General features: G+C 42.4%; 1 protein-coding gene across 1 annotated transcript in view; it reads right to left on the bottom strand.

The window, feature by feature from the left end:
- Positions 1–27,545, bottom strand: part of F13A1 (coagulation factor XIII A chain) — a 97,617-nt gene that overhangs the window by 48,357 nt on the left and 21,715 nt on the right. The window contains exons 4-5 of the mRNA XM_090039336.1: positions 11,653–11,904; positions 960–1,078 (exon numbers count right to left, since the gene is read on the bottom strand). Coding sequence (XP_089895462.1) covers positions 960–1,078; positions 11,653–11,904 — 371 coding nt within the window. The remainder of the gene's footprint in view (positions 1–959; positions 1,079–11,652; positions 11,905–27,545) is intronic.

The following is a 27,545-nucleotide window of genomic DNA, read 5'->3' as shown; positions in this document are numbered from 1 at the left end:
TAAAACACTGGTAAAGTGATCAGAGAAACCAATTAATTTGGCTGATAGAGAGAAAAAAGCAGGATTGAGACAGACTAGGATCTAAATAGATAAGATATCTATTCATTGCTCAGAATCTTTGGCAGAGGTCCTGTTGGCACACAAACATGGAAGTGAATGATCATATCAGAATTCTCTACTTGTTTCACCCAGGTTCCACCTGTATTTCACTTATTTTGGAAAGGGAGGGTGTCTGCAAAAAGTTTTAAAAAGGGGGTGAGGAGAAGTGGGGGCTGGAAATCAGACCCTCCAGGTTTTACTAAAGGGAAAAAAGAGGGAAAAAAATTAAAGCATGGGCAGAATGTGGAATGTCCCAAACATCCTTGGGCAGAAAGTCAGCCCACACACTTCTAACAGAGAAATCAATGCTTGTGTTAAGACAGTGCCACAGTTCCGAAATCTTTTCAAAATGATCATATAAATCTTAGGTATGATAAAATTTTAGGAACTCTGTACAAAACTTGTGTCAAGATAACACATGAGAAAATGTTTATTTTCACTAAGTGGTGGAAGGAGGTAAAGCAAATACAGATCATTCCACACAGAAATTATAAAATCTGAAACACTCTTACCTTCATTTGTCCCAATTAGGCTTGATCTTGTAGAAGCAATAACGAAGCAGACAAAATTCTTGTGTATTTTGGAAATGTCTGCTAATAATTTTTTTGTTCTCAGTGGGCAGCCTCTTACCATCTGAAATATGCACCTAAAATAAGCTCTTTAAATATTAGATATTATGAAATTATTTTTTCTGGATTAGGAATATACCCACTTTATGCAATTTCAGATGCTTTTGTGTTTCTCAAAGAGTGACTGGTAATGTCCCTCTTGAGAGACTATTATTTCAACTAGAATCTGGCAGCGATTAAACTGAAGTGCAGTACAGTATGGACCAGCCAGAAAACTTTTAAATAACTCACCTGACCATAATTCCAGCTTCTGGTTTTTATATCATTGATGTTTCCATGGAAAATCACGCCAACGTCATTCAGGACATACTCTTCCCTTTCCTTTTCATCATCCAAAAACACAGAGTCCTCTGCATCAGCGTATACACAATAACAGTTAGTCTGCTTATATATGGGGTAGATTTTTGAACTACAAGGCAACATATTCATTTTAAGCAAAAGTGTTCTTTATTCAAGAAGCATCCTGTTATTTCCACCAAGACAATATAAATAATCATCACCTATGGCAACTACATTTAGAAATAACATGTGCAGCTCTAAAAGCTTGCAATATGGAAAATGCTGACAACTCTTGACTGTTTTTAGCAGGATCTGTAAAGCATGATTAAAATGTCATGTCTTATCAAAAATTTCATGATTGCTGTGCATCACTAATTTAAAGTTGGAGCACCATGACACAGTTCTACATCTGCAAAACAGATCAAAGAGCAACAATTTCAACCCTATTAATGTTAATGTAAAACAACTCACTGTTAAGAGATATAAAGAAAACTCTGTAGTGCATAAGTACTTGGAGTTCATGTTTTACACCATGTTAACTTAGGGGTTTTGATCTTTTTCTGTAACTAGGTTACTGTACATTTGGTTTGCACTTACTATAATTTACCAGTCAATAAAATTAGAAGACATTTCAAATGAAAAAAAGAAATTGTTAAAAAAACTTTAAAAAATGTTTAAGATATCTTTTCTAAACTAATTGAAAAGAGATTAATCAGTACAAATAATAAGTGCCTTGAGCCTGCAAATAATAGTTTGCACACTAGAAACAAAAATAATCTTAATTGAAGTCACTGTGACTACTCTCAGACTTACAGGAATGAATGCAGTAGATCCCCAACTGGTAAAAACTGTGATAGCTCAGTTAAATGCAGAGGCATTATGACATTTGACACCTCCTACCACCATGGGCAAATGACTGGATGACTGGATGGCTAAGCAGTATCCTGGATCATGTAATGGAATCAGAGTTTAATTTGCACAGCACACAAAGTAGTTAAACCATAGCCACAGCTATCATGTGAAACAGAAATATCACAAGCTCTTATTACAATACCAGGCAGGTGTGCATTTACTAGGGCTGTGCATATCTTCAGGTGCTGATTTGATTTGGAGGATCTCTGAATCCGAATTGAATCAGGAGACCAATGAAAAGGTCTGAATCGATTCAAAGTTCTCTGAATTGAGTCGGAAAAGATTCGGAGAGCTTTGGCAATTTGGGCAGTCCCCGCTTGCTGCAGCAGGGAGCTGGACCCAAACTCCATGCTGGTAAGTAGGTGGAGGGGGAGCAGAAGGGGGGGAGGAGATCATGGGGGGACCCCTGCCAAGCCCCATTCCCCGCCTGCTCCCCCAGCTTCCTGAGTGCCCCCATGACGCCCGCCCACTGTCCCAACCCCCCATCCCTCCATGACTGCCCTGCCCACCCCAGCTCCTGGCTCTTTAAGAAAAAAAAAAAGCCCCACATTCACCATCTCCTGCAGCAGCCTTGAGACTTTTGGGGGCTTATGGAAGAGCACCCCTCCCTGCAGCATGCGGTAGTGGTAGGGAGCAGGGATTGCCCCCCTGCCTGGCAGGAGCAGGTGAGTGAGGGCTTTTTTATTTTTTAAGGGCCAGAAGCTGGGGTGGGCATGGCACCTGTGGGGGGCTGATTGAGTGGGTGGGGGTTGGGGGGCTTGTGGCAGAGCCTCTCACATGGTATGGGGCAGTGGGAGACAGTCGGGATCACTCCCCCCACCCCCATCCTGGCAGCAACCGGTAAGTGTGGGCTTTTTTTTAAAGAGCCAGGAGTTGGGAGAGCAGGTGGGGCACCCATTGAGAGTGGGCAGAGGGATGGGGCCGATTTGGAGATTCAGCTGATTTGGCTGCACCCAAATCTCTGAATCAGATTCACCCAACTGATTCGGGACAGTGATTCGAATCACTGTCCTCAAAATTGGCCAAATCCGTATCGAATACTAGCTGCTTCGCACATTTACCTTGTATCACCACTGTAGTAGAACTGTTTTTTGCATTATCAAAAATAATGGGGTAGATGATGCATCTGATTCTGAAAAGCTTACTGTTTAGACCTATTTAAATAGGATCTGTGTCTTTACAAGTTTATCTATAAATGGTAATTTGGATTGAAATGGTGGTGTGTGTGCGTGCGTGTGAGAGAGGTCATTTATACATATTATGCACACACAAACAAATACATATGCATACACACACACCTACATACATATACATATCTACATATTATATGGAGATACACACTCATTATATACATACACCTACATGCACACACACACCTCTGTATGTGTATATATATATATACACACACACACACACAAATGCCTATGTACACACACATATTATATATATACAAAAGCACCTGCATACATACACATACTATATATACACACACACCTATATACATACACACACATATTATATATACACACCTACATACATATACATTCACATTATACACACACATCTACATACACACACCCCTACATACATATACATTATATACACATCCCCCTACACACACGACATACATGTACATTATATACACACACATCCCCCTACATACACACATCTACACATGCCTACATACACATGTATCTACATGCATACACACACATATATTTATATCTATATGCACATGCACACATATATATACACATACCCCTACATGCACACACACATATACATATTATATATACATACATATTATATACATATATACACACACATACATACATATTATATATATACACACACACGTATATACACATGTACACACACATATATACACAAATATACACATGCATCTACATGCATACACACATTATACGCACATACACACATGTCTATTATACATACAGACACATGTGCGCACATTCAGAAGAGAAGAGAAGAGAAATCCAAAGCACACTTCTCATTGACTTCAGCTGGGTGAGAGGACTTCACCTTGTCATACAGTGTTAAAAATATATATTTGACTTGGGGTAAAAATGGCTCATTTAGACTTTTATATGGAAGTAAACAAAAGGAAGTATTTTAATTTAGGATACCTTTGTTGCACTTGGGAAAATAGTACCATAGGACTAGATAGGGCCTCAATAGAAACATTGAATCCAAGACCCTACTATTCCAGGTAATCATGTCACATAATTTTGTCCATAACTGATCAACTCACACCTTAAGACTAATTTGGCCTTCTGCCTCATGATTTTTGTTGGAAGTTTTTTTTTAGACCCTCACTTGTCTGATGCTTAGAAATCTTCTATTGATTTCCAGCCTGAATGTATTCATGGCCAGTTTCTAATCATGTGTTTTTGAGCTAACATGGTCCTTCAGCGATTTTCCTCTTGATTTATTTTCCCTCCATGTCATGAGACCTCTGCATTTCTCTAATATCATCACTGTTATGGCTGCAGCTAATGTACACATTCCTGAGATAGCTTTAAACTACCAAGGATGGGTACCACTGGCAGAGTAGCTGTGACAGCATAGAGCTCTTCACAGGCTGCAAATGCCACCAGAGGATTTAGGTAAATACCAGGCCATGGTGAGGGTTCCTTTTTTGCACCTGTTCTAGTTTGAATTTATTTTTCTTGAACATAAGTGATCACAATTGTACATAGTATTTCAGATGAGATCTCAGCTCTGCCTTGTACAATGGCACTAACACTTCTAAAAATACCTTTCCTGGACATATGAGATAGACTATTGCGATTACAGAAAGAATCTCATGTCCACATTGCCATCCTTTGATTGCCTAAACCAGTCAGGCACTTCATCTCATCTTCTGTTAATTTCCACCTGACAAACTCCTAGTTTATAATAGAAGCTCATGCTAACAATTCCAAGTACCAGGACCTTGCATGATGTAATGTTAAATTTTGTCCTGCTTTATTACTCCATCCCTTGAGGGCATCCATCTCTGCCTTTATGATACTCCAGTCTTCTTTTGTATTGACAATCCCTCTCACTTGTGTGTCATAAGCAAATTTCACTAGTTCACTCTTACTTTTTAATACCAAAGGTCATTAAGTAAAATATAAAACAGAACTCCATCTTTGAGGAACTTGACCAGTATCTTCCTCCACCAGTCTGAGGGGTTTCCCATTTGGCACAAATCTCAAAGGTGGCTTTGGATTACAGATTGCATTCATAACATGCTGTGGTTGTGCTATCATAATTCTCACTATTTAGCATCAACGTCAATGTAATTATCTTCATAATTTTTGCTCTTAAGGAAACCGACAGAAAAAATTCGCTAGATCTGCAAACCTGAACAGTTTTTTTTTTGCACAGCTCTTGCCTGATGTTCCTTGGCACCGCAGTCTGACTGGAACAAACCCATAAGACTATGTGGTAGAACTCCTAGTGTGGCAGTGATAGCCAGCAACTTCAATAAACTTTATTTAATTCAATGACTGTGTAAGTATTCTGGCTGCTAGTGGGCTGTTAATTCAGTGTTTTACAATTCTATCCCTCCCAGGTAGGTCATCAGCTAAAAAGATTCCACAGGAGATTTGGGTATCTGCAAAAAAGCAGAATAAGACAGGGAGGAAACAGTTGGGGACATTTTCACTTTTGAGACATTCTGGGAAAATGTTATTTGGCTGAAAAAAATTAAAAAGTGTTATATAGTTTTATTCAGGAGCCTTCAAAACCTGCACTAGCAGCAGAGTAAAAGAAAGGCAAGGAGTTTTTATTATGTTTCTCAGAGGTGTAATAGCAAGGGTCCAGGCTGTGGCAAGGGCTAGGTTGGCTGTAGGAGCTGGGCTGGTAGGGGCATGCGCATTCATGCAGCCTCTCTGTGTGCCTGGGGCCAGTTCCATTCTTGTTTACTGCTTACTATGCTACCGATGTTCTCCACAAGTCTGAAACCCTTCTCACCACATGTACACATGCATGCCTATTGCACAGTATAGTGCTCTTTCCTCTTCTAATAGTTAGGGCTTGTCTACCCTGCTGAAGTGGTTGGTTTTGGGGAGGATAGCAAGGAGTGCTATCTACGCACTTGAATCTATATAGGAATACTCCCAATCTGCAGTCACCAGTGATGCCACTCTGGGTTCATCTCCAGCAGCTGCTCTCCAGTGTGTCAAAAACAAGAGGGCTCAACAGCGGGCAACAGGAACAAGCCTTCCTCAAATCTATAGACTACGGTAGGCAGCACCATTCTCACCAGGACATGATCTTGCCATGGTGTGCTATAGAAATTTACAGGTCTGCTACTGGCTGTAGACTAACTGCCTTTTAGGCGTAAGTAGATCATGACTCTAAATTCAGGTTGCATACATAGATTTAAAACCTTGGACCAAAACTAGAGAATCCCTGGGAAGCTGGACTTGAGGAGACAGATTATTAAGTGTATTCAAGGCTTCAACTCTCTACTCAGAATCCTTTCATTGCTGAACGTTACCAATAACATTGCATAATTAACAGATCACTGAACTGGTGGTTGATTTGCATAATTTGCCCATTGCACTACAATACAGTCGGACCCCCAGTTACACAGTTTTGAGTTATACTGATTCACGTGTACACGCTTTATATAACGTGACCACGTTTCAACTTACAGGATACCCTGCTTCACATTTACACTGTTTGTAGTAGAGTGGTTGTTAGTTTGGAGTCTGCTTACATAGCGTTAGCATCACTTGTCATCTCCTCCAAGATTGTCCATCATTTCTGGTTGTGTTAACCCCTGAATATTTGTGAAAATGGCATCAAAGAAAGCCTTTGATATTGTGCCCAAAAGAGCATGTAAGTCTATCACCCTAGCCCAGGAAATAGAAATCCTTGATAAATTAAGAGAAGGCAATAGTCCTACATTGATAGCTCGCCAATACAGTTTAAGTGAATCGACTGTGCATACCATTAAAAAAAATGAGCAACAAATTAGAGACTGTGAAAACGACAACCCCTGTGAGCTCGAGAGTGTCGTTGGTGACTAGAATTCCTCATTTAGATAAGGTTGAGAAATTCCTTAATCTTTGGATCAGTGAAACAACCAATACAAAAGGAGCAGTTGTCAGCAGTGTGGGAATTAGGGCTAAAGCCTTGTCTCTGTACGAGCACATAGCCAGGAGTAAAGGTTTTAATAAGGCTATTCATTCCATTATTTTATGCTTAAATATCCTTTTATTATGAAATAATGTTATCAAATCTTGGTCCCAGGTCCCTATCCCCCTCTTTTCCATTGACTTAATGCCTCGAGTTATACAGTTTCAGCTTACACAGTGTTTTTCAGGAAGGTATCCCCTGCGTAACTTGGGGTCCGACTGTAGATATTTACTCATTATCCTTTGCATTTTATTTAAAGCACATTTGTAAAAATGGGTGCAAGGTGCAGCTCTGAAGATATGGAAAATACTTCTTCTACGATGTTGGTAGCTTATCCATTCAGGAAGGACTGACTGCTTTCTTGACAACTGGTGAGGTTTTCATTCATAGGTAAAAAATATCAGCTGGTCTTGTTGACAGCAGTCCAGATGCCTGTTATTTCATGACTGCGTCATCTCAGAGAGATCAAGTGGAGATCAATTTAACTCTTTTTCAATTCTTAATATTTATTTTAAATGTATTTTAAATTTAATTTTATTATATTTTACATGTTGATAAAGCCAAAAGAGAACACCTAAAAAGGGTACCTCTTAGAACCAAAAGGTTCAAAAGGGCACCTCTTAGAACCAAGTTAATAATATTTAGGTAGATGTAAATGCTATTACCCCAGGGAGTTACTCATTAAAAGGTGGGTGATTAGCTCACGCAGGTGAAATCTCTTAATCCTATGGAATGGTGAGTGCTCTTGAGCTTCCTGCGCTAAACGGGGAGATAAGAGCACCGCTCACATTCCAGGATCAGGCTCTAAAGCAATAGTTGAATTAGCAAAGTCTGCCTGGTGCTGAGCAGCAAAAGCAGTTACATCATATAAAATAATCTAGTGACTTCTGAAGTAAGCTCTCCTTCTAGAAAGAAAAATTGCTTGACTGGTGAAATATGCAGACTTCTCCTAAAATGGCAACTATGCAAACCTAACCAAGAAAAATGTGTCAAATCTGAACAGCTGCATTAAAGGAAAGACACAAATACAAAGCCTTGCTCTTAAAAAGTACCTCAGAGAGATCTATTGGCACTTCTTTGAAGCAATGAGCTGGAAAGCTGCTAGTGAAAGTGACAGTCTGCCCAGGTTATGAGCAATTCCCCCACATTCCAGGTATAAGTCTTCTCTCCTTCTAATGATATATATCATACCCCCTCCCCGCAATTATTTATTCACTTAGAAAGAAAGTCTAGTTTAAGCTGCCATCTGACTTTCTATATTTTTCAGCTGACCCATAAAACCTCTGTCTTTAAGGTCAGAGTGAAAGGTGGTGGGGTATTCTCTCTCCCTTAAGTTCTTATACCAAAAGGCTGAGCAGAAATAGATGCTGACTAGCTGAAATGACCTAGAAAGAAGTTGGATAAGCAGCAAATATGGGTCAAAACAAAAATCAAGCCCTTGGATATGCAGAAAACAAAACCTGTTACAGACAACAAGATACAGAATATTTAAACAGGTCACAAAGATCAACCTCTGCCTTTGTAAAATGGAACACGTGTTATTTGTAGACACAAAAAGTGGTGGTCCAAATAGTTCAGGGTTGTCTAAAAACCCCTGGGGTGGGTGAGAGCTTACATACCTTTTTAGCCCCTGTGGATATATCAAGGATCTGTGTGCTTCCGTAATGCTGTAGGCCACAAGGCAGGCCTGGAGAAGCATGAGTTAAAAGCTAAATTACGTGGAAGAGGACAGTACATCAGAACATTTGGAATCTATGCAAGGTCTTTCTAAGATATTCTTGTGGAACATCAGGCAGAAGCCGTACAATCTGCTGTAGTATATAAGGAAAGCATGCAGGACAGTACAACTGTACCTGGTATAATAGATGGGAGAGGTACGTAACAATGACAATCTTATGACAATCATAAGATCACGAATCAGCAAATTGTGAGGTATAATAATGCCAGTTTGATGTCAGCACTTGTAACGTAGAAAAAGGATAAAACAGAAATGCATTTTGGATGTGCGTTTAACCCTTCAGTATCCCTGCTGTCAGCCATTCAAATGACAGGGCTGATAGCATGTGTAAAAGCTACATTTAGCTTGTACTCACTAACTGATGCATGCTTATTCAAACTGTATTGTAACAAGACCTAACGAGTTCTTGGAAACAATGACAACAGATGCTCTCTTTCACTCTCTTATGGCAAAACCTCATGTTACCTATTGCTGCTGAAGGCTACAGCATCAGCTTTGCATCGCTGTTTACAGCTTGTCTTACTTATTTCCTCCACCGACATGGTATTTTTTGTTTAATTTGACTTGTATTTGTTGGGCCATACTCAACAAGACTGCATAGCTTAAGGGCAGGGAGTTCAGATGTACACTGGCTAGTCGTGTAACATGCAAACTCATACTGGGTGTGTACATATGAAGTTTCACTAGGCAACTTGCACTTTTAAAGATTTTGGCACTGCGCTTGTCTTCATGTGACTGTGTGTGCTGGTTGCCATGTTGGGTATTGAACCAGGGACATCACAGCTGAAAACAATATGCTATAGCTTGAGTTAGAGCCACAACTCACTGGCTAGGACTGGAATAGTCTTATAACAAGCATAGAGGGGGAACATTATCTATTCAGAAGAAAGTTACATTTGCAAGCCTACTTCTTCTTGGGACTCCTCCCACTTGTCATAGCTATACACCTCCCCTCACATTTGTCCCCAAAGTCCTAAGTAGCTATCGTTGTGGCCTTATGATGCCCAGTGTTTTACAACATGCTTAAATGATACACTGAAGTCATGGTCTCTGCTCCTTTCAGTCGTTTCCATTTAATTCCACTCAACATTAACAAACCTCTTCCTAAATAATACATAAAGCTAATCATTGCTAATATTCTCTTGGACCAAAGGCAAGAAATAAACTTGGCAGAAATCACTCTATGGAGAAAAGAAACTTGTTCATCACGAACTATGAATGCATTTGGTACATGTGAACAAGGTGCTGATTTTTACATGTGAACATGGAACAGAAGGTTCGACAAATTTAGTCCTTTATTCCACATATTAGTTGGGAAGACATAAGTAGGAATTTACCAAATATGCGATTCCATGGATTTTGCAAAATCCAGCATTGCCTCCAAAATCCACAGAATAATAATTAAAACAGAAACAACTTATCAAGTGCTACGGCAGGCTGCCAGGGCAGTGAAGGGGGAGAAGGGACAGTCAGCAAGATGGCTGCTGCCCCTGCCCCTCACTGATGACTGGGTGTGAGGGCTGCCTGTCATGTGGCCCTACCCATCTCCAATCAGCGGCAAGGGGCAGGGCTGCATGATAGACAGCGCTCACAGCCAGACGCAAGGAGCCTCTGCGGCCAATCAGCAGCATGGGGGGGCCTGCCACACTCTGTCCATGAAACGGGTGCCCGGGCTTACACTCTACCTGCAAAAATCAGGGGGCGACCCCCACGAATTAGGTTGGTCCCTAAACATAAGGGATACCATAGTGGGTCAGAGAACAGATTCATCTAACTCAGTACCCTGTGGCACAGACTGGATGCTAAGGGAGAGAGTATTTATGCAGGGCCTGTCCAAACTGATTTGTCCTCTGCCCCTTTCCCTTTACATCTTCCAGCATTGGGAGGCCTAGGGAGTCCTACTTTGGGGGTTGCAGCCCTACTGGTGTCTTTAATATCCACTGGTAGGCCAATCTGGAATGAATTTGTCTAATCCACTTTTAAACCTGGTTAAAAATTGTTGGCTTCTACAATATCTTGTAGCAGTAGGTTCCACTAGTTTACTATGCACTATGTGAATGGTTTGATCTCCTTGCCAAAGGCCAGTTTCCTGGAAATGAACATGGGTTTATTGAACTATCAGTTTCACACATACAAACAGGGCCTGAAGAACAGCCCACTAAAGTCAGCAGGAAGACTCAGTACCTACATGGGAATGAGAAGAGCAGTAACATAACTAAATGGGGGCAATCAGGGCACCAGCCCAGGGTGCCAACTAAGAAGGCACCAGAATGGTCCCCTCCACATAACAGTCTTCACTATGGCAGGCACAGCTTGGTCATAGGAGCCAGGCAGGCATAGCCCCCTGCCCAGCAGTGTTGGGGTAGGAGGGTTTGGATTGGAGGTACAGTGTTGCCGCCGAGAATGGGGGGTAATGAATGGGGCACTAGAAGCACCCCTCCTTCCCACCCTGGGAATCCATGCCGCCACCTGCTCCTCAGTGGCAGCAACCAGAGGCCATGTTGCTATGCCAGCAGCAGCAGACTCCTCTCCCCCATGGCCATCATAATTCCCCCTCCTATCCCACTTGTGTGCTGAAAGAGTGTGCTGTGCCTGTGCAGGGGAGTGAGGACAGGATGAAGTGAATGCTCACTCACTTTCCAACTCTCTTGCCCAAAGTGAACATATAACCAAATCAAAAACTACTGCTTCCTTGGAAAGTAACCAATCACATTCAGATCATGTCCAGACAACAGCCACGGTCACCCTAAGCTTTATCAGGCCCTTGCCTCACCAAAAGCCTGAGTAAACTGCTGAAACTTTGTGCAGAACTCATGTATGTGATTTCTACACAGCTCTCACCTTGGCACCAGGGATTGAACAGGATGTAGGTATCAGTTGCTGGGTCTCTCTTGTTTCTGAGGATGCCAGAGGGGGTCCAGACAGCAACATACAGGCGAAATTTCCCAACAATGCAGTCTGGAGCAGACATGATGGACAGGTTAACAGAGTTGCCCTCCTTCTGCATAATCTTGGCTCCCCAGACCCCACTTTTTAGTTCTTCAACCAAAGGGATCTGAATGTAAGTGCCTTTGTTCACCTGTGGATATCGACCTGCAGGAATGGAAACAGAAGAGGATCCTTTTGTGAATACAACCAGCAGCTTAGCAAATGCCTCTATTTAACAATCTCATAGTTTCTTTGTACTCTTCAGTTGGCTGCATACACATGTTGTCTCATCTCCAATTTATATTGTAAGCTGTCATGCATAACAATCACTTCTTGGCCTGATGGGTTCAGATCATGTGTAGATGTACTGCCTTGCCCAGCAGGGGCTTAAGCCATACTGTAGTGCGCGTAAGCATTAGTTTCCTAAGCTGTGTCCATTGTGCCCCTTGGTTAGACCCAACCAGGCTAGCTTTAAATTAGCCATAGAATCAGGGTCACCCATCTGAACTGTTGCAGGGTGGCCTATTCCTAAAGCAACACTATTCCAAGCCACTGCACAAAGTTTCTTCTGGACTCCAACTTACCTCTTACCCAATAAATCAAAAGTCAGATTTCACCAAGCACTTAGTCATGGACAAATAAAACAAGCAGACTGCTTTATTTTTTTACTCTAATATTACTATTTATGTGCTTTGAAGTTGAAGGTGTAGGGTATGTATATGATTTTACAGTGCTGTGCAGAGATCATCTCAAGTGTGAGATGGAAACATCTATTAACTTTGAAAAAATTGTACATAGAGTTAGATCTGAAGTTTGCATCATGGGCCAATCTATGCTTCTAATGTGTGGGTTTACTGTGCTTCATTTGATGGATTGTTCAGGGCCATATAGCCCAGTTTGCTCTGCAGGCCAGGGATGCAGTAACCCATATGACCTTCCATATTATCAGTTTATTTGGGGCATGCATTGGAAGGAAAATACATAGAACATTTTTAAAAAGAATCTGAAAGAAAAAGTAAAATCAATAGCAAACACAGAAAAATAAAGTGCAAGTGCACTTCAAAAGGTCCATCAAAAGAAGAGAAGTGTAGAAGGATAAGACTAAAGAGGTAACAGATATAAAGGTCTTGTGTCTATTAACAATTGGGATCTGAGAGCTGAACACAGTACTGTCCTTTAAACTAGTGCAGGGTTTGACCCTTCTTGCCTCTCCAGTAGGTGCTTTGTTTCCAGTTGTAATAATTGTATAAAGAAACAGAACACCCCAAACTCTCAACACAGCAGAGCAAACCAGTTATCTCTGAATAGGCACACATACATATATATGGACTACTTTTCAAATACTATCCTTACCTCTTTTCTATGAGGAGAGTTATTAATACCAGTAGGTACTTTGGGGCATATCAGACTTATGAATCAATTGTCAACCCTTACAGAACCTATACTCCAGTGCAGGATCCAGAATCTGAAAGATCCCCAAGAGACCAAAGGGAGAACTTTCCCCATGTCAAAGCAGAGTTAGGTCCTTGTAAACTGTCTTTGCCACCATCCTCCCACTGATTATTTGAATGCAGCACATAATTGTCCCCTCACTGTTTCAGATTTAGATCCACAATGAAGCTTGTGGCTGACTATTTTATTAAGCATTACAGGCCTAGGCTTAGTGAAACTGGGTTTTTGAGTTCATCTACACATGAAACTAATGCAAAGCAATAAACTCTGGTACATGTTGTGCTGGAGTTTATTGCTCTCCGGCACCACATCTTCACATATGCCCAGGACTGCAGTACACTGAGCCAGGCTGGAGCAGCCCCAGCTGGCAGGAGACCTGGGGGGTCAGCCTGCTAGTCTGGGGCTGCTCCAGCCTGGCTCAATGTGCTGCAGAGGAGCTGGGGCATGAGGGTGCTCCAGTGTTGGGGGCTAGCTGGCAGGCAGCACACATACTGAAGCCCCAGACAGCCCCATCAGCATCCATATGTGTGTTGCTGTGCACTAAATAATGCTGCTGCAGGATAATACCTGTATTTACAAGTATTAACCTGCAGCACAGTTAGTTTCCTGCTGCCTAATAGGGTTGCATGTGTAGACATGGAGACTCCACTGTGCAGTTTATCAAGCAGCTCTGCAGTAAATGTATCATGGATGTGCCCACTGTGTATTAAAGTATTACGTAAGTTGACCATGGAAGCTGAATAAGCAGATGGAAGCTAAACTCCGTGCTATTGTCTGCATCACTGGGTCAATGGGGTTTGATCCTAACAGGTGCTAGTTTAGATGCTCAGCTGCTATGAGGATCTGGCACTAGAACACCAACTAATTTAAAAAGAACCCAAGAGGAAGTTGATTAGTGTAAACATAACCCTCCAGAACACAGGTAACAGTTTCCTTCAATTCATTTGAAAAGAGCAGGGTTTCCCTATGTTTGAAATGCAAACAGAAATGCAAATGAAAGAGCCAGGCAGTTCTGACTGACTCTAGAAACTTGGAAGATGGTTTGGAGCCAATTTGCAATCACATATATAAATTGAGCTGTCAGACAGTAACTTGAGCACTCACATACACACCTCAAACATAAAGATCTTGTTGCTATATTTAAAACCAGAAGGCTTAGGATCTCTGGCATTGATGTGGTTGAGCTGGAGAGGTGCCAACCAAAGGGTTGTTACATTGGTTCAGCATAGGTTTAGCAAGAATTAACGCTATTCTGCTCGGTGGAGTTTTGCCATCCATGGCTTGGTTTTAAGCATTCATAGCTAAGCATTAATTTCTGTGGGAGATGCACCTCCTCTGAAAGTCAGCTCATACATATGATATATTAAATAGCTACACTCACTTCTGTAACAGAAGGGCATACTTTCAATAATTGCTTTGATTCTTTGACTCAGAGTCTCTTTCCTTGGTTGGTTGCTACCTTCCCTGTTTACCAAGACCACAATGGCTTCTGTTGCAGCCACCATGCCTCTTCAAAGCAATGCCCTGTCTTTGCTTCTGCCATCCCAGAATGCAGCGATGCCTCCCGAGTCAGGGCGAGTGGGTTCACTGGGCCAGTGGGGCTCAGCACAGCACCTCTCCCCCCAGAGTCACAAGGCAGAGCAAGTGCTGCAGCCCCAGGGTACCCAGTGGCTGCGGTGTCTCCCAGCAGCACCAGGGCCAACTCACTGTTCGTGTCAGCAGCAGCACAGAAAGCGGTGGGGAGGAAATGAACTCCAGAAGAAAAAAAAATGATCAGGCCCCTCGGAGCTGAGGTGGTGTGTGACTGACCAGCAGGGAGCCCAGCCAGCAGCAGTATGGCTGCTGAAGATAGCGAGGAGCTTTCTCAAGACTTCAGCTGAGCACAGCGAGTGAGCTCCAGGGCTGCAACTTCCGCTGGGCTCTCTGATCTTGCTGGAACTGAGACAGTGGCTCCACACAGAGTGGGACTGTGGGAGCTTAAGCCCTGGCAGCCCTGTCCTCAGTGCAAAGCTGCTGCAGCTTGATGAGACCAGAAAGCCCCAGGGAAGCAGCTTGGTCTTATCAAGCTGCAGCAGCTCCCCAGTGCTTTCTGGTCTCACTGCAATTGCCACAGTGGTGGGCCTGCTCTGCCTCTCCCTGCAGATTCTTTTTGGTATTGGGTGGTGGAACCGGAGCGTGCTCCATCCACTCCATGCATTGACCTGGTATAGCAGTGCTTCCAGGACTGGTGCAAAAAAACGGGGGAAAAAAAAAAAAAAGCCTGCTCTGCCCAGCAGGAACAATGAGCCACTGCTGCCCCTTCTCACCAAGTCTCTAATGCCAAGTCACAGCTGTGCAGATGAAGGGCAGTCAGAGAAGGATTTTTGCCTTTAGGTGCAACTGCTCCACTGGACCAAACAACACTAAACTAATTAACATTTGTGCAGTTTTTAGCATAAGGTGTAACAAGGCCCTAACAGTACTGCAGGGAAAAACAAAAAGTCAGAAAAAATCAGCTCAGGGGTTGGCAGCCTACAGCCCACAGGCTGCATCCACCCCATGAAGAGATTGGAGCCTGCACTGACATGGAGGATTGGAGGCATGCACATTTCTCCTGAACTTTTCCCTTTCTCTTCCCTCCACTGTGCCAGTAATTCCCTCCACAGCCCCCTTTTGTCCTCTACAGCAGGTACTGCTTACTGTCACCGCCAATTCACCCCTCCTCACTACTAGGCATAGGAATAGGTAGAAAACATGAAGGTGACAGACGCATGTAGCAGAAGCAACAATAGGCAGCTTGGTCACTGTGGAAGAAGGTGCTGCAAAGGGGAGCGGCAGCAGAAGCCTGCTACTCATGAAAGACTGCCAACCTCTGGATTAAGTTAGGCAAAAGCTGAAAATTGCTCTGCAAGACTCAGGGAGATAGTCTAATATTCTTATGAAGAAAGGTATAGAGGTTTTCATCACCTGATGTATTTTCTAAATGTAGATTATGGCTAGGGACAGACATTACAAATAAACTCATTTAAGTGATCAGAAACTGATTTAAACCTGTAACAGAACAGATGTTCAGTGCACATAAACCAGATTGACAATGGCTGAAACTGGTTTGAGATGAACCTGGTTGGATGTAGCATCAGACTTAACTGATCTGGGTCAAACCAATTTATGCAATGTCTGTCCCAGACCCCCTGCCGGTTTAAGTTAGACCAAACTCCCCCAGCATCCTGGCATTCTCTCTGGTCTGGGCAGGGCTCTCTGCTCCACAACAGAGCTATTCCCTCCCCTCTGCTTCCTGGCTGGAGCTCAGCAGGGACTGCAGGTGTCTGCCTGGCTTCACCCTGCTCTCCCTGCTAAACAGGGATTGCCCCATCCCCTCTGCCTTGCACAGACACCTCTCAGCATTAGTTAGCAGACCACATGCTGGCTATGGTCTGTGCTGTGGCACATGGAACAAAGGCACAGTCAACAGGTAGCTGGTAATGTCCCTCTATGGTTTTCTTAATAGGTTGATAACACAGTATTTATCAATTCCCTGCTGGGCTAGTCAGAAAGGTGGGGGAGAACCCCTCCCTAATCAGAGCATCCTGCTGGCCTGGCCATGCCCCCTCAGCTCAGCACTGTAGAAGGGAGTGGAGAGCTGCTCTAATGCCCCCTGGCTTCTAGCTTGAGCCACTGCAGGCAAGCACCTGCATTTCTGGGATGTCTGTACAGTTACAAACTGATTCAGCCTAACCAGGCTAGACTAACCTGCAAAGACTAAATCACCTCAGGCTCAGGATTTTTGAATGTCTGTCTCTAGCCTATGTGGATTTTTCAAAACCCACACAACCAGAACACAAGGGAAGGTCTTGTGAGTTACTATTTTAAAGAGTGACCTAAGAAGATGATTAATGAATAAACACAGTGCATTTCAATCCAAATGCTTAGGGACACTTATTTAAAAACAAAAGGAAAAGAAAAGAAAAAAAACCTCATCTTGGTTCATTTTTCAAAAAAAAGAGTATATGGAGTTCTGAAAGATTAATAGCTTACTGGTTGTATAACCAGAAAGCCTGTCAAAATCCAAACAAATCATCTGGTTTGTTGCTGCAAAGTGTGCTAGTGTGCTATATTACTGGTAAAAAGATCATTATTGTTTATGTGATAATGGCTGTAATTTTTTTTAATTTATTTATTTTTGGCATTTGAATGGTTATAGAAAAACCGCTATCTTTTGAGGAAAAGCAGAAAAAAAAGGAATAGGTCTTAACCTAGCAAATCCTCAGCCAGTTCAACTTTAAATCTGTGGAATTCCACTGAAGCCAGCAAGGGTACTCGTATGTTTAAAATTAATCATGTACTTAAGTGATTTGCTGAAGTGGATCCATAATTAATATGATTCCCATTAAGGCTCAAAAAGAAGGAAATGGCTTTTGCTAGTAAGAGAGATACCAACAAGAGCAAGCTACTAAAAATCTGATAAGAGCATGGAGAGTCTCAATTAAAGCTGCCTTCCTTGTAATAATTAATTTGGGGGTGGGCCTCACTGATTTCTAAGGATTTGATTCTATAAAGGACTAGGCATTCCTTCTCTATAGTTATGTCCTTATCTTAAATACATGAGCAACAACAAAGAAAACTTAAAGAACATGCTTACATGCTTTGCTGGATCAGAGCCAGAGTACACAGCAACCTGCTAAATCAAGCCATTAATGTTTGAAACAGCTTTAATATTTTGCACATAGATCCCTTCTAGTAAAAAAATCTCAAAGTACTACATAAAAAATAGTGAATTAAGCTTCCCAACCCCCTTGTGGCAGTAATATCTCCAAATGTGTCTATTTTGAAGAGGGGGAAATAAATGAGGAATGGAGAGATTCCCAGGCTGCGTAATCAAGACAAAGATTAATGTGACACAGGGCGCATCAACACATTCATTAATACACCACAGTTACAGCGCATTAAGCTTAATACCTGTAATGACAGGTACTAAATGCGCTATAATCGGTGCTACTGCACATTAGATCAGATGACCAGTATTTTAGTCACATTAATACACATTAGATTAAATCTATTGTGCATTAGCACAGGTTTTGTCCACTGCACCAGTGCACAGTAGATTGTCTTTGGTGCATTAAGCATCTCATGTAGATGTGCCCACACAGGAGCATCATCCACCTCACCTGATCCATGTTACAAAAGATATCCACCATTTACAAGTGAATCAGTGTTCACCAGCTCCTGTTACAACTATAATGCAGAACTAGAGAACTTTCTTGAACCTTAGCTGCCTCCCTTATATGTAAACTTAAATTGGATTTTTCTTTACATTGGTTTTTGTTCTGGTTAAACTGGTTTTCCCTGTGAAACTGAGTGGTTTCAAGAGGGCTAACATAATTTACTACAGTTCAACGCCGTGGCCTTACAGTTGCATGTTACTGGAATACTCCTCATAAATAAATTGGATACTTACTGACAAGAAGGGGCAGCTCAAGAACTTTTAATACCATCTCATTTCAAAGAGTAAAGTAGGGTTATTCAATTAAAGGAGTCTACATTTTGTGCTGCTAAAGGTGCCTTATGGATGGTCGAAAAGATTAAAATCCAGAGTTTTAAAGGAATTTTGGTACCTAACAACACATGTAGATGCCTAGTGGGATCTACTAAAGGGGTTAGGTGATTGTGAAAATCTTGTTTGCCTAAATAACTTTAAGAACCTTGAGTTTAATTCATAGAACAGGTGTAGCAGACCAAGCTTCCTCACACTGTTCTAAGATGTATTACCTTTGTTTTAGGAGGTTTCGTTGTGGACATCTTTCCACCAGGAAAGAGCTATTCCTACAAGTAAGAAGCCTGCCATCAGATAGCAGTGCCTCATTGTCACTAATGGAAGTTGGCCAAATTCAGATCCATGACCTACAAGTGAAATTCACTAACAGTCTCTTGCACAGTCTGGTCTCCAGTCTTTGTCATTCATTTTGCTTCTCTACAGTAATTTCACTGCAAAGGAAATGGTTCTTACCTGTAAGTAAAAGTATACTTCAGTCTCCATTAGTTCCTTGATATCTCTGCTGACCCTACTAGCTAGGGCCATTTCTGGTGATGGGTTATTTAATGTGGGCACATCTCCATTGGGAACAGGACAAACAGAAAATTCAATTCATATAGGCCACCCTATGGCCAAAGGGTGACAACTTTCAGTCACCAAAGACTGGAATAAAATCCAAGCCAACTTTCTCGATGAGAACATTCATATTTGGTGTTCCTTTATACCCAATACACTCAGACATCCCATACCTGGCAGTATATGGAATTATTAAATCGTTAGGAAAAATGACTAATAAGTTGCACTACTCTGGTATTTTTAAGTGGTCATTTGTCATTACCTTTCATATTTAGGATTAATTCCCAAACTTTATGCTCCCCCGGCACCACATATTTTAATCTACAACTATCTTTAGTGTCTTCAGATAATATCCACGAGTTAATAAATTAACTGCAGTCCCATTTGGTTATAAACCATGTCTTTGATGTCTATGCTGCAACACAATGACAAGAGATTTAGAGAACAGAAATGCCTCCAGGAAAAGGGCGATACAATTCACTAGCCTCATAAGGAACAGGAAAGCTTATGCAAACACTTTTGTACTGGAGTTCCCCTTCCTACACATGATGGGACCAAGTGTGAATGAGAAGGGAAAGGGCAAAAGAGATTGTGCAAATGTAAAAGGTGTTATTGGGTCTGCTTTGATCTTTTGTTTTTGATGTGTCAGATAAAGCAAAGGCCTCATGTCAAAACATAAATCAATGTTTCAAATGGATCAGCAGAGAACTCATGACAGTGTCTTCACTAGCCTGCAAGGTCCTTAGTTACTCTTTATGCTGGTCTATTCTGCATTAGCAGCTGATCTTGGGGAGGATGGGACTGACTGCACCCTGTTGACTTGAGTCCAAACACTTGCCCCAGGATCAAAAGTTTGTCTGTAAGGCTATTAAGGAGTCAGCTCCAGAGTTCAACCTCAGACTCACTGGAGACAGAAGGTTGAAGAGCTGGCACTGAGGAGGAGCCCAGGATAGCCTCACAAGTCAACTTCCAGCTCTGGACCACATCAGCAGGCTAGGGTGGGCTTTTAATCTGGTCCTCCTGGGACACATTTTGACATGGTATAGACAAGCCCTACCTCACTGCCTCTAGTTTAGAGAGTCTTCTACTGTCCCTCCTTTCAGAGGGAAAATATTAATATACATCTGCAGAGGTTCTCCTGAAATACCGCTGTGACATATATAGCTAGGTATCTCTGTACACCACATCACCACAATGAATGATATATAAGTATGTATGTGTCCATTTGTAAGTATGTATCACCTTACAGTTCTTTTATCCTACTACAATATTTTAACATTCAAAATATCAACTGTAATTTGTACATAGAGAAACAAAATGCATTCAAAGGTCTGAAAGGGATAGTTTGCTTGGGCTTATGTAGCTATCATAAATTATTGAAGCATGTAAAAGGAAGACCCAGAAATGAGTACCCCTGAGCAGGATTCATTGGGTGAAATGGAAGGTCTGTGACAATGTAGGAGGAGATCAAAATTAGTCAAGGAAGAGACAAGAAAAACATGCTGCCAAATGAGGGATGGTGGGGAAGTCCTGGATCTGGCAAATTGTTAGTATGCCCATATGCACCAGAAAGCTGGGGTTTGTTTATTATCATTTGAAACGAATTATGGTTGCACACAAGTGATGAATACAAGTCACTGGTGCAAACTTAACTCAGCTTCTTGGTGTGTAGAGGCACTATAGGTGCCTATAGACAGGGCTGGTCCAAGGGTAATTGGCACCCTAAGTGAACTGTGTGCTTCGGTGCCCCCACCACTTCCAATATAGAAGAAGAGGTAGGAGTCATGATTCCAGTGATCTTTCCTCCAAGATCTTTTCAGAGGTCTTTCTCCCCTTACCGAAACAAAGGTCTTAGACCAAGGTAGAGCTGTAGCTGGCCGGGGCTGTTATTTAGAATGATGTTCCTGTCATTTTGTTCTGCATATAATTTTGGCACCCTCAAAATTTTGGTGCCCTAGGCAACTGCCTAGGTTGCCTAATGGTTGGACCACCCCTGCCTATAGAAGTGCTTCAGTGCATTCTAATGGAGTCTGCTGGAGCATTCTAATTAGAATGCTCCGGCATCCATCACCGTCATGTATATTAAGCATTCCACACTTCAAAATGGCTGCAGGGGCACTTTAACAAAAACTCATTGAATGAGCCATTTTGAAATGAAGGTGCACTTAATACACATGATGGTGAGGTATTTTAATTAGAGCAGCTCTTCAGGAACAGCTCTAATTAAAACATGCCCCCTCCACCCCAATGCACATCTATAGGCACCCTATGAACCAGTCTTCAGTCACATGATCACAGGCTATTTTCTCCACATGATCCTTACCTTATTCGGCGTGTGCCTCAGGGTTTATTTAATGCAATTATTACAACTGTGCTCTGAAGATATACATCTCCTTGTAGGCTTTTCTAGGACACATACCACAACAATTCCTGACCATTTCATAAACTTTAAAATATTTATTTTTATCATACCCCTGCACAATGAAGGATTCTTCTTTCCTCCCATTTGACAGTTGGGGAACTGAGGCCCAAAGACAGTTTAAAAGTTTCCACTCATTTTGGATGTCTGATTTTAGAAGACTAGACCTGGTCTTTCAGAACACATAACATGATACTGCAGTGAATACCTTCTCTCCTTGTCCATCCTGTTGTCTAACAAACAGATATGCCAGCAGCGTATGTTCTCTTTAACATGAATGGCTGCCTGCTTAGGGCCTGGTATGATGCCATCAACACTTTTCACACATGGCGATAACTTTAAACTGGTTTAAAATTTAAACATCTCTAAACACCATGAGCAGTAACTGGCTAGAGAGCCTAGCACTTGAGCAATCCTGTCCCCTCATAAAACAACATTTGGAAGAGTGCCCATGGAGAAATACTATTTATACAACACAGTCGTATCCCTGAACAATCCTTCAGTAGGTGGAAAGTGCCTCATTTCTGTGACTGCACGCAAAAAAGACTATTACTGTTAAGTGTTTTTATGCATGGGACTCTGGTTGGGTGCGACTCATGCAGGATCAAACCAAGTTAGAAAAAGGGCAGCATTCGCAACATGTACATAAGAGGTTTGCACGATGCAGTTGATGGGACTGTGCCCCTGCTCACACTGTGTTCTGCCAGGTGTCCCCCCCACATCCACCTAGCAAGGCCAGCAACCAGCACTAGGAGACTGTCCTCATCATGGGCAAATGAATGAAGATGAGCTTGTTACATTCTTCCCCCCACTCTAGCACAGGGGAAGCATAACATTTTACCTAGAGCATATTGTGCACATACACCCTAATACTGCTGAGGTATTGCGAAGTAAACAGACACAAAGATACCTTGGCTCAGCAAAATGCAGGTCTGAAGACAGCATAGTTAGCTAGCAAGGATAGCAGTAGTAGTGAAAATGTGCTTACACTGGTTTCAACTGAAGTTAGCTCCCAGAGCAGAAGCTAGGTATGGCCACTGGCTTCATTGTGATAGTCTGTTCCATATTAACACTAGCTTCAGCCAGTACTGAAGCACATATGCATTCATCTGAAACTTATGTCCATGCCACCACATCTTCATTACTACTGGTATCAATTCTAGCTTGATTTATTTTGGGTCTAATCCATTTTAAAGAATGGCTGTCATTGGCTTCTATGGGGTTGGCACTGCCTGTTCCCCCTTTACAGTCAGTTTAGGTCTCTCTCCCATTGGGGTGTAATATCTTAATTACCACTAGAATGTGCATTAGAGTACTCCAAAAGTATGATGCTATAGTCTTTACAGGCATCTCTCCAATGATTCTGGACTAACAGAAAAATGGAAAGATCCACCACCGTACCAGTGATGGTTGTATTTATTCAGAAGCACAAGAATAAACAAATTAAATTAAAACAAAGAACAGTAATCACCCACACCTGGATTCCATGTAGAAGTGAGCTATTTTTACAATACATCTCAGCTCCCTGAAATGTCAGGTGGTGGTCCTGTCAAGTAAGCGTAGCATGCCATGTTTAATTCTTGATACAGCTGCAGCACAAGGAAGGAATTTCCAGTGATCGAGGAGAGAAGAAGGTATGGCGGAATGAGGTTCAGCTAACAATCAAGAGTGATCCTCTTCCATTTAATTACTGCTTGGACGAAGGCTGCCAAATGTCTACTCTGGTCATTCTTTTCCAGTTTAAATACTGGCTAGCCCTTCCTAAAGCAAGATTATTGGGGCTTCTTTCTTTCTTTTTAAGTAACATGTGCCATTTTAGTTTAAATCACCACTAACACTTGTGCATACACATGCTCACATGCATGTCAGCATGTTTTTCAGCAAATACTGCTCTGAAATAGCTCTGTTAACTGCTGCTGCATGGCCAGCAGAGGGAGACCCAGTGTTTTGGGATAGGCGTTATATAAATCAGTGACTGTTGGGGGGGGTAGAATTTGGCAGAATAATGGAAATTTCCTTTTTAAACTCTCTCTAGATCCAGAGAACATTTCTATCCTTGTGACAATATTTTAAGATATATCAAAATGGGAGCTGTAAGGGGTGGCTAAGTTATTTGGACATATCCCTTTTAGGCAAACCCATTAAAAGATGTTTTTTCTTTTAAGGGAGTCTAAGAACTCATTTCCCTTTGGGAGACATTAGACACAGAAAGGTTAATCATTTTCCTGTTCAATTCATTTATTTTACTTAGAGAAACCCTTCATACACAGTATAAAAAAAATCTGTTTTCAAGCTAGTCCTGGAAGTATAATAATTGTGACAGGATGATAAATAAGTTGGAGCTGGAACCCAAAATAAGGTAGCCATGTAACAGAGGTAAGCCTTATTATAACAAACAGCCTAAGGATGGTGGCTGCATGTTCCAGGACCATGACTTGTTAATGGCCATGAATAAACTTTAGCAAACACTCAGCTGTCAAAAATTGAGATCAACATAAAACCCAAACAATCAGAGTAAATAGGAGTGAGAAAACAAATTCTTGAAATTACCTGTCTCTAAGCTGCTGCTTTAAATGTCACAGCCAGTTTCTTCCTACTGACAAGCACTATCTCCTATATGCAGACCTAGAAGCCATCAACACACACACACACACACACGGAAATACATGCTTATTCAGGTCTCTAGTTAGGGGCCTTTAACATCCAACAGCATCCCTGGGGATGAATATCACTAGCAAACTCCCAATTGAATCACTAACTTATCTTGTAAACCCACTGAAAATTAACAGATGAGCTGTAAAAGTCACTAGAGATGGGCCAACGTAACCAGAGAACAAAGCCCTTCTGCATACGATACTGAATGCAGAGATCTCAGAAAGCTTCTTTCCCTCTGCCATTCTCAAAATGCCAGCAGGGAAAAAAACAGTTTTCCCTGACTGTTTTGTTGTTCTTAGTGAACAGCTGGCATGCAGTTGTTTTTATGTTCTTAATCAATTTTAAGGAAATGTGTTTCAGTGTTTATGAATTGTTCCCATTCTTTAGAGAGGGAACATCCTTAGAAAATGGAAACAAGATGGGGCAGGACATGAACTCTTTGTTCAGTCCATCCTGAGTCCCTATACATTTGCCTCAACTGCTGAATTTTTAAGCAGTAAAATATTTAATAAAATCATGACACGTGATTAAATGGACAGACAACACGCTGTGCCATACTGACCAAGGCAATCTGCTTTTGCAAAGTGTAACAATGACAGAAGCAATGGGCTTTACAAGAAATGCGATCAGGAAATCAGACCACCTCTCTCAAATTCACTTTTTTTCTTCCAAGCCAAAGGGTATTAAAAAACAAAACACAACACAACACACACACACATAGCACTGGTAACATTAATTTTCATTTAGACAATACGGGTCTTTGTACCCACCACAAAATTGGCCTTTAAAGTGGCTTAAAAACCTTTTTGCGCTGCTTTAATGGCATTGCTGTTTGCATGCTCAGCAGCATGTTCCACTTTAAATGACTTTGGTACATAGCAAGCTAAAACACCTCCGAGGTGTTTTAATTTGCTACCTAACAAAGCGCAACAGTGCACGGGGCACTGGAAGTCGATGTGCTCGAGGTTTGGTGGGCCTCACACAGCTCAGGGGCTATGGGACCTGGCAGCAGCCCGTGCAGGTAGACTCCACTGAAGGAAAAAAAAAAAAGTGGCAAGCCTGCCTGCCTGACCTGTGCAGGGGCCCGGTGCTTCCCTCTGCAATTGTGGTGGGGGCAGGAGAGTGCTTCCCTCCATGGCTGTGGTGCCCCCCAGGACCACCCAGGCCAGGTGCCAGTGGGTGGGTGCTGCCTGGGGGCCCCTGTGCAACTCAGGGACTGCTCAGCCTGCCAGCAGCTTGCCCCCACTCCCATGCACTGCCGAAGAGGCAGGTAAGGATTGGGCCCCTACCCTTGTGTACATGCCATGGGGCTTTAGTTCAGTTTAATTCTACCTAACTTGAAGCAGCGTTTTTAAAAACCCACCATTTCAATTTAGGGAGAACTAAACCCAATTAAACCCCCATGGCATGTAGAAGAAGCCTTAAAGAAGCAGATTTGCTGCCTAACAAAATGTCAGGGAGAAAACAAATAAACAAACCAAAAAACTCTGAGCTACTAAAAGTTTCCCATTAAACAAAGTAGGGACTGGTGCCCTAACCCCAAACTGTTTGGAGTTAGTAGAAGGATGCCCATTCACTTTGGATCAGACCCTTACTTAAGCAAAAAAAATTACTAACTTCAGTGGGACCCTGGCCTGGTCCAGACAAGGCCTACAGGAACTAGACATAAACTGCTTTACTTTTAGCTGATTTCATGAGAGTATAATTATTCCTCTGAACAACACCTGAAGTAGAAATGTCCATGATGAGAGAAGTGTGCAGAGAAGGGATGTGATCCTAGCCATAATGGTTAAGGTTTACGACCATTTCTGAAGCACACCAAATCCTTAAAGGTGTATGATAATATTTAGGGATATATATATACACACACACACATATGGATATAGGAAGCTATTTAGGAAAGGTAGAAATAGCCTTCAGATGTATGATGGTACATAAAAATACATCATTAGAACAAGGACATGCTGCAGCATAGGAAACTGCTATTAAAAAGTTGAAATTGAAGGCCATTTTAGCCAGTCTAATCATATAGCTGCTTTACAAAGAAATTATGATGAGAAATACCAGTTCTGATAAGACACCTACTGTGGTGCTGAGCACAGGGAAACAGGGGTGACAGAGCAGGCAGAGTCCTACCTGCTGTGGTACAGGCTCACTCGATAGCTAAAAAAGGTCCCACCTCAGGGAGTGGGACAAAGTCCCTTCCTCAGCTTCACTCCCCTTGCACTACTGCAACAGCAACACGGTTAACCCTCTCACAGCTGCTGCTGAATTGTATGTGGAACCTGACAGTAAAAGCCTTAATTGGGCACCAGTTGTGTGAGGGTTAACCCAGGAACTAGGGATAGATCTAGGAATTCAAAAGGGGTATGAGAGAGATGCCACCAGCACTGCAGGGATGGTTGCAACCCATCTCTTCTCTGATCTCCCCCCACCCACCCAGCAGATACCCTGCACCACGGCAGCAGCTACTGGGACCTTAAGAGTCCACAAAGCATAAAAGACTCCCTCCCTTCCCCTTTCCCCTCCAATACCCTCTCTTCTACCACAGGCATCATTGCTCCCATCCCCCTGCAGCAAGGTTTGTCCAAGGGTTGCCTCTGGAGGGGGAGGAAGGGGCAGGGACTCCACCACCACTGTACTGTCTCTGACTGACCCAGGGCCTGGGGGAAGGTCCCACAGCCACTCCTGTCCCACTTCAACCAGATGCTCCAGTGAGTGGCTTTGTGGGGTAGGGGCTTGGCCATATGCTCCTGCTCAGTCCCTGCAGGTGTCTTCTGTTGCCCAGGTGCATGCACTGGAAGGAGATACCTTGTGTAGACATTTCCTATAGCTGGGGCCCTTGGGTAGGCACTAGAAAACATAGTAGAGTGGGCAGGAGACAATGCTACTGAGCTTGATACCTTGTACAGCTGTTCTCCACAGGTCCTGGCTGCAGCAGAACAGGGTCAGATAAGCACAGCAGTGGCAGAAGTGGGCCCCTCCTCCTCACCTGCTGCTTCTAGGCATATTACAGCAGCCTGGGGCTCCAGCCATAGTTCAGATTCTGCAGGGGACCCTGGCATCGCTAGTATATGACATACACTCCAGAAGGTAGAGATGCAACCACACCACTGTGGATGTTCTGGTTCCAACCCTAAGAGGAGCTGTTGACTACAGAACAGGAAAAGTAAAGCCGACAATGGGACTCCTGCT

Source organism: Crocodylus siamensis, chromosome 3 (genome assembly GCF_052110815.1).
Source record: "Crocodylus siamensis isolate JL-2025a chromosome 3, ASM5211081v1, whole genome shotgun sequence".
Lineage (NCBI taxonomy): Eukaryota > Metazoa > Chordata > Crocodylia > Crocodylidae > Crocodylus > Crocodylus siamensis.
This window is presented reverse-complemented; position numbering and strand designations above follow the sequence as displayed.